The following is an 11,822-nucleotide window of genomic DNA, read 5'->3' as shown; positions in this document are numbered from 1 at the left end:
ACACGTTTTCTCATGTAAGAAAAAATCCAACACCTTCCATCCGTCTTTGTTTAATCAATTTTACATCATTTTACACGTTTCCAATCGGTTCAATGACATATTGCAATGTAAAATTGTGCAGGTGCACCGCGAAGATGTTGCCTGAATTTGACGATACAGTGGATTATGATCAGTATAGATTGACTGAGACCTAAGCTTGTGCTTGTGATATGATTAAGCACCTCAACAGTGGACCGTTGATTTTCTGTATCAAGCACACTCATTATAGCAAAGATACTAACAAATTACAGAAAAGAGGACTAAGAATTATGCCTAGCTTGGAAAACAAGTAATACAGCGAGAAAATCACGTGTGGATTCACGATGTTTTCGGGCAAATTGAGGGACACTGAGTATGCAAGAGGGGAAGATAGACATGCCATCTGGGGGATGATTTTCTGGCCTTCTGGATAATTATTTCTCAGAATCACCAACAAGAACAAGATGATCGCCGTCTCTAACAAGCTCTATATCTTCAATTTCAGCTCTGTCTTTGGTTAAAACTTTTGTGGCTGAAAACTGGAATTTCTTGGCACCAAGGTCAAGTAGTTGTTGAAGGGAGTCAGGCAGAAGCACAAGCTTTGCAGCAGTTTCGCCTTTTTCCAGGCAGCTAAGTGTCACTCTGACCGGATAGCTGTTCCTACTTGTGCTCCTTGTCAAACTGCCTTTAGATGCGACATTGTCTCTGTCTTTCTCACCTGCATGTTTTCAAATTCACCTTGTCAAAACTTTTCATCACCTAGTGTTCATAAAAATTCAAAGTTCAGTTAAAGGCCTCAGTTTCTAGTAGGTCGAGTAATGATTTACTCACGCATTTTTACTCATAATATTATGGGATTTACAAAACATTATGTAAGTGATTTATTAAGAGAAAAAAATGAGGAAATTATCTCATCTTTCTAAGAATTTATGTAGAAAATTGAAGATATATGCTTACCGGTATTAGTATTGGCAGTTGACATGAAACCAAACAGTGAATTGCGAAAGCTTTTATCCATTCTAAAAGTATTTTCTGATGTCATATCTGAGTTGGATGGCCTGCCATCCCGTGCGTAGGGAGGTAATGTAGGTTCACTTCTGAACTTCCCAGGACGTGATAGTATCGGATCCTCTGGCATAGGAACAACAGTTTGTTTCTTGCATGGTTTCTTACTCTCCAATTTTTGCTGAAACAGTTCCATTATTTTGTCATGTCCCTGATGCTCTGCCAAAGCCCTAGGAGTCCATCCGTAGCTATCTGGCTTGTCAGCCTCAGCTCCTTGTTCCAAGAGGAACTTAACCATCTCTACGTTTTCTTCGCATACTGCCGTGTGAAGTGCTGTAGTCCCATTGTTCTTGGGCTGTGTTACATCACCGTTATACTTGACAATGTATTTAAGCAGCTCCAAGTTGTTTTGCTCAACAGCAGAACAAGCAAAATTTCCAACATTGCCAGAATTTATCTTCGCTCCATTGTCTAAGAGAAGTTTAATCAAAGACTCATGCTTCCCTGATATTGCTTCCCATAGAGGAACATTTCCTTCCGAATCTGCATGCAAAGTAACGAACAATTGATTCAGCGTGACAATCTCATACCACGAGTCAAATAAAAGGTCACCTAAATAGAAACATAGCACACCAGACTGTCTGACAAGAAAACATGTTCGTACCTTGTATATTGGGATCGGCTTCATACTCTAGAAGTAAAAGGGCACAACGTTCATTTCCATTAGATGCTGCAATGTGCTGTTGAACACAAAAGAAAATAACGCATACAAAGTAAGCAAACTCTCAAATTCAAAGGCTATCGCGGACAAAATGGTGTCTGTTTGCACAATAATGATAGAGTATGCGCACCATAGCTGTTCGTCCATTATCATCCATCTCATTTGGATCTGAACCCCGCCTGAGCAATTGATGCAGCAACATGTCATCACCCCTCTGTGCAGCAAAGCATAAACTAAGAGGCAGATCCATTCTACCGCTAGCCAGCACATGCTCTATGTCCCTCAAAATTCCTTCTGCCAGTGGATTCTTCATTTCTTTCAAATGCTACATCAATATGCATAAGAAAGACGCAAAGAACCGTTATCAAAATTCTGATTCCCATATATTAAAGACTACCAAAAAATGATTAACGTAACGTACAAACCTTAAGAAAATTGTTCATGATTATCGTTCCATCTCCAACATTTGCTTGAACAAGGTTTAAGAAAGCTGTACGGTTCAAACGCAGAAGCTGGGAGAGTCCTTTCGTCCGAACTGTGACCATTTGAGGCCTGTAACAAAGCACACCTATTTCACCAACAACGTCTCCTGTCTTCACTTCATGAACAACCTGCAGTCATTCAACAAGAAGTCCATCAGTCATCGACAAAGCACCAAGTTTATGTTTTGGAAGACAACGTTGGTCACATATTTTATATCATTAAACTTGCCGGTGTTGCTCCATTCCTATGCATAATAAGTTCCTGTTAGCAAGTTGCAAGAATCAGAAGCTAGTTTTCCCAATAAAAAGAAACCGAAGAGTAAAAGAAAGGCAATAGGTGCCTTGTGATTCAAGTGTAAAGAGGAGTTGCATGACTGCTATTTTCTGATTCTTACCACAGAGCCGGTAACCACGATATACATGTCAGTGGGTGCTTCATTCTGCAAGATTACAACTTCTTTTGGAGGAAAATATTCAGCCTTCATCTCAGAGACCTTAAAATTCAACCACCAAAAATGAAGTTAGACAGTTTATTTCTTACATATAAGATTGCAGGAGACTAGAACGACAATGCTGTATCAAACACCGCCAATTAGTACCAATAGTGTAATCTTAATAATTACCAATTGGAAAAGTAGATCTCTTGATACACCTTGGAACAAGTAGACACTATCAATAAGTGGATAGAAGAGATAGTGAGAGATGCTAGATCGAATGGCTTTAGGGAGCGCATCGAGAGCCTCTTGCTGCTGCAGCCCTTCTGAATTAGTTCTGTACTTCAAACACAAATGAGCAAGCATCTGCTCGTGCAGGTGATCAGGTATTTGGTTCCTACGAGCAAAACTTGTTGCAGCTTGAATAGTGTCTCTCTGCGAGTCCAGAAAACAAGTCCAAAAAATGGGAAACCAAAACATGAAAACTGCTATACTTGCAAACTTGTTAGAAGAATGAAGTTCATATCTAAAATTGTTGAATTAAACTTTACATAATTTAGTAGTAAGAAGTATAAAACTCGTGTGAAAACAAAAGCTTGTACTTACAAATTGTCTAGTTCGAGCAGTTCCATGGACAATCAAGTTGGTCATATTACCGATCAGGTAAGCTTGCAGCCCAAGATTGAAGAGCATATAGAAGATATCGAATATCATCTCCTGTGAATTTACAGGATGAAAATCCCCATAGCCGGTGGTTGTGAGCGTGATTATGGACCAGTACATTGAGGTCACGTACCGGTCCCATAAAGTCAATTGTTGAAAGTTTTCTTCGATAAGCCCAAACCAGGTCCTTCTTGGGTTACGATAATGCACAGCAAGGAAATAGAAGAAGCAGCCTGCGCAATGAACTGTGAGGAGTGTAACCTACAAACACATCAAAAGCCTGATGATCATGAGATACACATCACAGTTATATTAGACAATCACCTCTCTTTCAACAAAAAAAAAAAGACTAGATATTAGTCGAAAAGTACTCACGAAAATAAGCTTGCAGTATCGAACCCAAAAATAGCTATAATTCCTGTCCTTTTCCAATCTAGAATATCAGAGAAAATATAAAACAACATGAGAGCTTAATGATCAGATCCTGCAAATGAATATGAAAAATATAATCTGCATTGCCTTTGGATTAAGCTGACTTCAAACATGAGTAAAATAACGATGAATGCAGTTCACAATTCATAAATAAATACAAATGTATAATAAGATTGCTGTGATGGAACTTCTATTGATGTAATTTGTACCTGGAAATCATTGCACTGACTCTTCGGAGACGCCAGAGGCGGAGGATATTGAAGTATCCATAAGTCTCGAGAGGAGGAGGCAGAACACGCTGAGCAAGTTCCGAAGGGATTGTGGAGATAATGTCAAAGGCCAGCCATGTTTTGGCATATCTCAGAGCGATGAGCTTGCGGTTGTCAATGAGGAGATAAGTAGTTTTATCAAGGTAGGCCACAAAGAATGTCAATACAATGTCGATAGCGAAAAGTGCATTGACAACATTATCAGCAATGGCAATAAGTCCTTTTGCTCTGTCCAAGAATCCAAATTCAAAGGGACACACCCAAGCAGTGTAGAAAACCAGGAGGATAAGAAATGACTGCCAAAGTCTGCAAATTAAAAACCAAAAGAAAATGTTATACTCGAATTATGTTTTCTTTTTTTGGTAGGACGATATTCTAAATTGCTCTGATTTATAGAGCGGGGATCAAACTAAGTGCAAGGTACATTGGTTGACCAAGTGGCCTAACGCACATCACGCAATTATTCATAAAACAATAATGGAACTACAATTAGAAAATTAAAGTCTCCAAAACAAAACCAAAAAAAAAAAAAAACCATGAACGATTGAAACATCATTTAAGGAGAACAAAATTGGGCAATAAATTCTAGTTCTTCATGATCTTGTGCCGCCATGAATTTATACAAATACAGTCCAAGATTCAAACACAGCCTAAATTTAAAACTTGCTACATGCAATTCATATCAGATCAACCCAACTGATAACACACATGGACGTGTAAAAACAACAAGAAAAATTGAAAAATTGCTAGAGAGAGAGAGAGAGAGAGAGAGATTTGTCACTTGTAATAATAATTAAATGGGGAGATGATGAAACGGCGGAACTTGTGTTTGGGACGGTTTGGAGCAGTGGCGCCAAGAGACGGCAAAATGCCATCGATGAGGTTAAACTGGCTGGCATGGCTGCCGTCCCTCGACATTTCTTCCGCCTTCTCCTGTTTTCCTCCACCACACCCTTGCCCGCACATTGACATCGACATTGCCATTGACCCCTTCCTCATTATTCCCACTTGGTTCAGCAGTCATCATCTTCCATGTTCCTCTCCCTTCAGTCCCTTGAAGCTCACTTTTCCTGTCTCTCTAAGATTTAACGCAAAAGTTCTCCTCTTTGGTATCAGCAATGTTGGACAAGAGTGAAGACCCACCACGGAAGGAAAAGGAGAGAAGCAATGGAAGCTGCTAACTCTCTCTCCCAGTCTGTGTGTGCCTCTCTCTCTCTAGGATTCTTGGCTCACTTTATCTCTCTCTCTCGGTTTCTCTGTGATTTGTTCTCTTTTTTCCCGGACGTTACGTGGAGAGAGCCTTTGTGTGTTGTAGTGTGTACAACGTTACACGACGTTGGCTGAAGGACTAACACAGATCAAGGGCTCACCCTGATGATCTCGTACAACTTAACCGTAATAAGAAATTATTATCCCCACTTTATTATTATTAGACGATTCCACAGTAATAGTACTAATTATGGATTGAATGTAAAACCAATTGGAAATATAGGAAGTGGCCCAAACTTATTTGTAAATGCAAGATTCTTTCTTTCCTCGATATATGATTTATACTCTCGACACATCCTCTCAGATGTGATGAATTTTTAAGTCTAACACGTGCACAACATAAATTGTGTGATGTTCAGCACGTGTTGATGTTGGACTTTACACGTGGGACAACATATTCTGATACATGCAAGATTTTATTTTATTTTTTTTTCTTTCTTTTTTAAAATGTAGAATTCATACTCTCATCAATAACACGTGTATTAGTAATACCACAAGACCTCCCAATTGGCGCTCCGCGTCTACGCTTTCATTTGACAACAACTAAGAGCTTTTATAAAGACGATGAACAAATAGTCCATCAATATGGTGCTTTTTTTTTACAACAAACAATATTATTTACACTAAAGTGAGGGATGTGCTTAGCCTTACAATGGATTAGCAATAATATGGTTCAAACTTTCCACCACTAGACCGTAGTATTAAGTGGCATCAATACAGTGTTTAAGTTACATGCCAATTGCCCGTTAATATACATGGTGTTCATCAGTGAGTCCGTGAGTGCAGAGAGAAGGTAACCTGCTGTAGATCTAAACAATTATATCAAATTCATCTAGACTATAATTCAATTAATATTCTGCTATTCATATAGAAAAGATATCGATTGAAGGGAAATGAAATAAAAGAGGTATTGGATCTTTTAAGGCAAATGATAACCCTACATTATTTTATTTCTCACACATTCATGTTTAATTTTGTTCGTTGATAGTATTTGATTTGTTCAAATTAATGATTAAAAGATGTGAGAGGCTGAAAAAGGTGTGAAAATCATTTTCCTTTAGGAAAAATAAAACAAATTGGACACTAAAAATTCTAAAACCCACGTGCATTTGTTATTAATAGTATACTTAAAAGTTGTTGTGATTCATTTGACTTATAGGACGTGCATGACCTAGTAATATCACGCGACGATAAAACTATTACATTAAAAAAATATTTTTCTTGAGTGTGATTAGAGAAGTATATACACATAAATGCTGTACATGTATGAATTAATTGAAGGCAATAAGAATCTGAAATTTGAACCAATGGATGAATGAGATATCAGTGTCAAGTTCACCTTTCTCTTTGTTTTAAAGCATCGTCTACAAATTAGAGTCCATTAATTTGTCTTTGGACAGGTTCCTGTAAACTTTAATTGCATCAGTGATCTTACATGAGCCAGGCATGCATCGAATGTCAACGATTTAAGTAAGAAGTTTGAATTTAAGTTTAGATTGGTGAAGGAGATTTTTTTTGTTAGTATATTGATGAATTTAACATAATATTTTATGATCTTATAGAATGGTTGATTTCTACTTTTCAAGTGCTAAAGGGAAAACACATAGAATCAAAACAAGTGTTTGGGTCTGACAGAGGATAATTTGAACAAATATCTTATTCGTTTGAAGAGTTAAAACAAAAAAGTAATAAGATCATCTGCCTTTTGATCATCTTGTTTTAGTGTTCAAACAAAGGGTCGTCGATTTAAATTTTTTAAAATATTATTTCTAAATAAAAATCTAAAATGGTTTTTTATTTTTGTCAAACAATAGATTTTTGTTAGATTAACCATCAACGGAATTCAAACCCATGATGTTAAGTAATGGCTCAGCTCATTTCCACCACTGTAATAAAGAGCCACTTGCTGAAAAGCTTATTTAATTTCTTAAAAAAATGACATAAGTTTATCAAGCATATTAGTGCAGCAGTGCTTTTCTTATCAAAATTGAAAGTGATAACAAATTCGAATATTTTGGCTGACCATCTATCCTCGACAAGAAAACAAAAAAAATCAGCAATTAAATAAATTTCAAGAGAAAAGTACAAGCAATAATTTGACTGGGTATGAACCATTAAGAACAGAACTTTTTTTTTTTTTTTTTTTTGAGAAACGATAGTAGTATTAGATTCAAGTAGTTGCGGGTTACAAAAGAGCCATACTATGGTTGAGGAGTTTCATCGACCAGTAAGTCCATAATGAAAAGGGTTGGGGATTCAACCCAATTACAGTCATTGGAAAGCGAAAGACCATAACGAGCAAGTCGAAAGGCAATACCATTGGCTTGACGGCGAACATGGGAGACCATAGTGATCGTCAAGAGCGGTGCTTTGATGTCCTCAATGATATGACCAATGGAGGAAAGATTAACAGCGAAGTCACGAAGTGAGTTAACGATCTGAAGCGAGTCAGATTCAAAACAATAGCTATAAAAAACCCTAGTTGTCACCCAAATCATAGCCAAACAAACAGCGAGGGCCTTTGCATGGAGGAGAGAGGGAACATCATTCAGTGAACCGGCCGACCCATGACCCAGAAGAATCCCAAGCCCTATTGATGTTTATCTTCAGAGAACTAAATGGAGGAAGGTTCCATGTAATCAAGGAAGGGGCAGGGCATGGGGATCGAGACATCTCCAAATTGATAAAGTCCTACCACCAAGCGATTATTGAGAAAAAAAACCGCACTTCAACTTGTGATGGGATAGATTTAAGTTGGTGTCCAAATGGGAAATCTGACGCAATAACTAAGGGTTCTCCGTCCGTATCCTTGCATAGTTTTTGGACTTCAAGTACAACAAAGTTTCAAACAACCAGATCCACAAATTTTAAAGCGATAATGTAAATAAGTTGCAATGAAAAGGAATGCAAAAGTACGTTCAACTTATAACAACAAAATAAAAGGAAAATTACCTGAAAAGCATACAAAAACTCCCTCAAGTTATAGGAGTCCCGGATTGCAACCCCTAGTTTCTCTACAACTTTTTCTTTTACAACTTGTGGTAGTTGAAGCTATCGAGGATATGCTTGGCATCAACACCTGGAATGATGCGGATCCCCAAGGATATGTTTCCCATTTTTCTTCATTATCTACCAACTGAAGCATGTGGTAGTCAATGGTTGAGTCATTCTATTTGCCCAAAACAGCAAAGTGGGCGAAGTACAGTAGGCCGAGCTTGTACGTATCCTCTAGATTTTGGCACAAGTTGAATTGATCCTCCAATTGTTTCAAGGTTATCTTCTTCTTCCCCCTGAAATAAATGTCTCTAAGACGATATTCATCTTCCTTCTCTTGGGGGAGGGGGATTCTCCGAAATTGAATCTGGTCACCAAACAGTATTTATGGCTCTTGAAAGTCGTGACATGTTCCCCAAAAAGGAAGCAGACGGAATCATCACTCGCTCTCCCAAAGTGTTGGAAAGGTGTCCTAAAACCAATCATATGATGGTACTTTACAAACATTTCACATGTTAAACTAATCTTGTTTAATATAAAGGGCAAAGATTATTGTTTTAAGCTGTCTCATATAAATGTTATATGCTTAAACAATAAGTCCAAGGAATATGCAACTGGGAGAATGTGATCTAAAGAAGTTAGATACATGAGACCATTCTCTTTCGTATACATATCATAAACGTTCCTGATCATAGGATTGCCAATTGGGCATTAACTGTCCGTTAAGATCAGTACGTGTTATGTCTTCTCTTAGGAAGAGTGACTGGTCTCGAGTCATTAGTGTGATTAACATCAAGACAAGCATGTAGGTGCTCAATAGAGAATGAGTCCAGTAAACACGATCAACGAAGAGTTCTCATACTTATGTCACATGAGAACTCATGGTTGGGATAATGCAAAGTAGTCATTTGACCTAAGGCATCATAGTTGTCTTGTGGTTAGGTGCTTGATCTTTGACTATGTCAAAGTCACTCCATCAGAAGGTGTCCACAACATAGTTGTGGTCAAGCCACTTAGCCATGGAGGCAAGTGAATGCACAACAAGGGATCTCTAACCTTCAAATCATTTGAGGGAGAATACTCTATGATATGATTAAGAATCTCTGGCCAGAGTATGAATGAGATTTAGGAAGTCGTTCCAAATCACATTCAAGGTTATCATATAAGTAAAAGAATCACATTGGATAGTAGACATGAATAAACTATCAAACCAAACAATGTTGTCAAGAGTATTGTATTAGAAAAAGACCGTAGTGCATTGTAATCCTAAATTGAATAGGTTCTCCACCTTCTCTGATTTACTTGGGTAACCATACATACTGCTAAGTGTCACTCATGGTTTGTGGAAGCCCTAAACGTGTATAATCACTAAAGGAAGAATTGAAAGTAAGTCTCAATTCACAATCGATTTGAAGTGTTCTAATCGCACACTGCCTCACTAAAGGAACCTAATGGATCGTACACTGAGTAAGGTATAGATTAAAGAAACAACGGAGATGAGTAAGGATAATTAAATGGTTTAATTATTTATGGCTAGTATTAATTAATATGTTAATTAATCAAACGAATATGTTCGTGATAGACAACTTAATGAATAAAGATTCAAGAAGGCCCAAACAACCCAATGACCATAGAAGGGCGGCCATATGTTGAAAGAAAGGCTTTTTGTTCTTTTGTCACTTAAGTGAAGTGACTATATAAAGAATTTTATCGCCAAAATTCATTTAGGGTTTCTTTTGGAGAAAATACGAGAACACAAGCTCCCTTGTCTCTCTAAGAGGTGGGCCACCCTAGGAAGGTTTTACTAGCATCTAAATCTTCCTAGGTCACTCATCTTCTCATCAAAGCTCTCCTTGGTGTGGAAAAATTAGAGGTTCTCTATTTTGGGAACTTGGAGAATCCTTTCAACCACCCTCCTCCAAGAAATCTATGGAGCTAAGAAGTAAGAAATGAAGGCCCTATCTCTTGGGTGATTAGCCTTTGCTTATGCAAAAAGGAATCAACAAAGGTATAATATTTCTCAACTCACTTTGTTCTTGAGTTGAGTCTTGGTTCACGCAACTACTAGGCTTTGAATTTCATGGGTTAAGTTTTGTTTTTGAGTGCATACAAGCATGATTCCGCCTTTAATTGTTAATTGCATGCATAGATGTTGCTCAAATGAACTAGTTTTCACAAATTTATCATTCACAAAGGATGGCGTAGTGGGTGAGCTACCCAAACCAATCAATGCCGTCCACATCAACCAAATGATCGAAACACAAATCCTCAAATTTCTTTAGTAAATCCTTTTTAAATAGGCCTCTAATATTACCAGACACATTGAGGCATATGATAGACAAGAAATGGTAATAGGAAATACCTCATCCGGCAGACACACAATTTCCGACGGAAATGAAGATTTGGCTTTTGACCTGCAAGATTTTCAACATAAGCAAATCAATTCAATAAGACAAACATCCACACAAGATATGCGTAGTATATGCAAATTGTCTGCCCAAATTAAACCAGTTCAGCAACCAAATACAACCAAGTATGCCCAACATCAACGCATGCACAGAATATGTACATAATATTCACATACTATGCACAAAATATGCACATAGTATCTACCATTTCATGAAAAAAATTCAATCGATTATTTCCAATAATATCAAAAGGATATGCATATAATATACATATAGTATGCACAAATTCAACCAATTCATTAACCAAATTCAAGCGTGCCCAATATTTAGACATACACGGATTATGCACGCAATATACACGAATTGATGAACAAATTTCAATCAATTAATTTCCACCAACGTCTAAACCACATGCACAACACAAATTAACATCAAACAACTTAACAGTACAAAACACAAAGTCGCACTCAATTTTACAAAACCTAGGTTCAAATAATGAAATTTCATTTCAAAGAGTACCTTTTCTTTATTTTGCCATTGAAATTTTTTGAAATGATGTGCAAGCGCTGGGGTGGAAACAATTTTTTCAAATTTTTTGGAAGGATGTGCAAATGCACATCTCAAAACCTCTGAAATATATAAAGCAAATTCCAAACTTTACGTCGGTTGAAAACTAGGGTGGAAAAGGGTAGCGTCGGCCGGAAATGGGGTGGAAAAGGTTGTGTCGGTAGGAAATATGGTGGAAAAGGGTCCCGTCGTTTGGGGTTAGGGTTCTTGGAGCTAAGGGTTGGGTGCCACAGATTTTCAAACAAGGAGGTCGAAATGCTAACTGGGTTTGACAAATGAACCCATTTAAATACAAGGGCAATTCTTAACTCTCAAGATTAAGAAAATGGGTCATTTTGGTTTATTTCCCCAAAAAAATATATATATATTAGTTTCATCACTCCAAACTGGTGGTTTTTAGTTTTAAATGAGAAAGTAATGAAGGTAAGAAAAAGAAGAAATAAAACCTAATAAAATGCATTAGATTTATTTTTCTTTTCTAAAAAAGAATGCACAGAGTAATTAATTATACGTAGTAAAATACTTTGTAAATTAAGGGTTGTTCTATTTAAGTCTCAACA

General features: G+C 37.2%; 1 protein-coding gene across 1 annotated transcript; it reads right to left on the bottom strand.

Annotated features, from left to right (window-relative positions):
• Window positions 1-210: 210 nt before the first annotated feature.
• Window positions 211-5,295, bottom strand: LOC137717040 (potassium channel AKT1-like). The gene is made up of 12 exons (XM_088698105.1): window positions 4,806-5,295; window positions 3,965-4,330; window positions 3,699-3,756; window positions 3,267-3,584; window positions 2,850-3,095; window positions 2,622-2,720; window positions 2,456-2,488; window positions 2,170-2,355; window positions 1,875-2,069; window positions 1,688-1,763; window positions 976-1,566; window positions 211-736 (listed from the first exon to the last, which is right to left on the bottom strand). Exons 1-12 carry the CDS (start codon window positions 5,021-5,023, stop codon window positions 453-455), a joined length of 2,670 nt encoding a protein of 889 aa, XP_088554231.1. The 5' UTR covers window positions 5,024-5,295; the 3' UTR covers window positions 211-452.
• Window positions 5,296-11,822: the final 6,527 nt, after the last annotated feature.

This window comes from Pyrus communis, chromosome 8 (genome assembly GCF_041283825.1).
Source record: "Pyrus communis isolate YQ-2024b chromosome 8, ASM4128382v1, whole genome shotgun sequence".
NCBI lineage: Eukaryota > Viridiplantae > Streptophyta > Magnoliopsida > Rosales > Rosaceae > Pyrus > Pyrus communis.
Note: the sequence above shows the minus strand (reverse complement) of the source record. Positions and strands in the feature narration are given on the sequence as shown.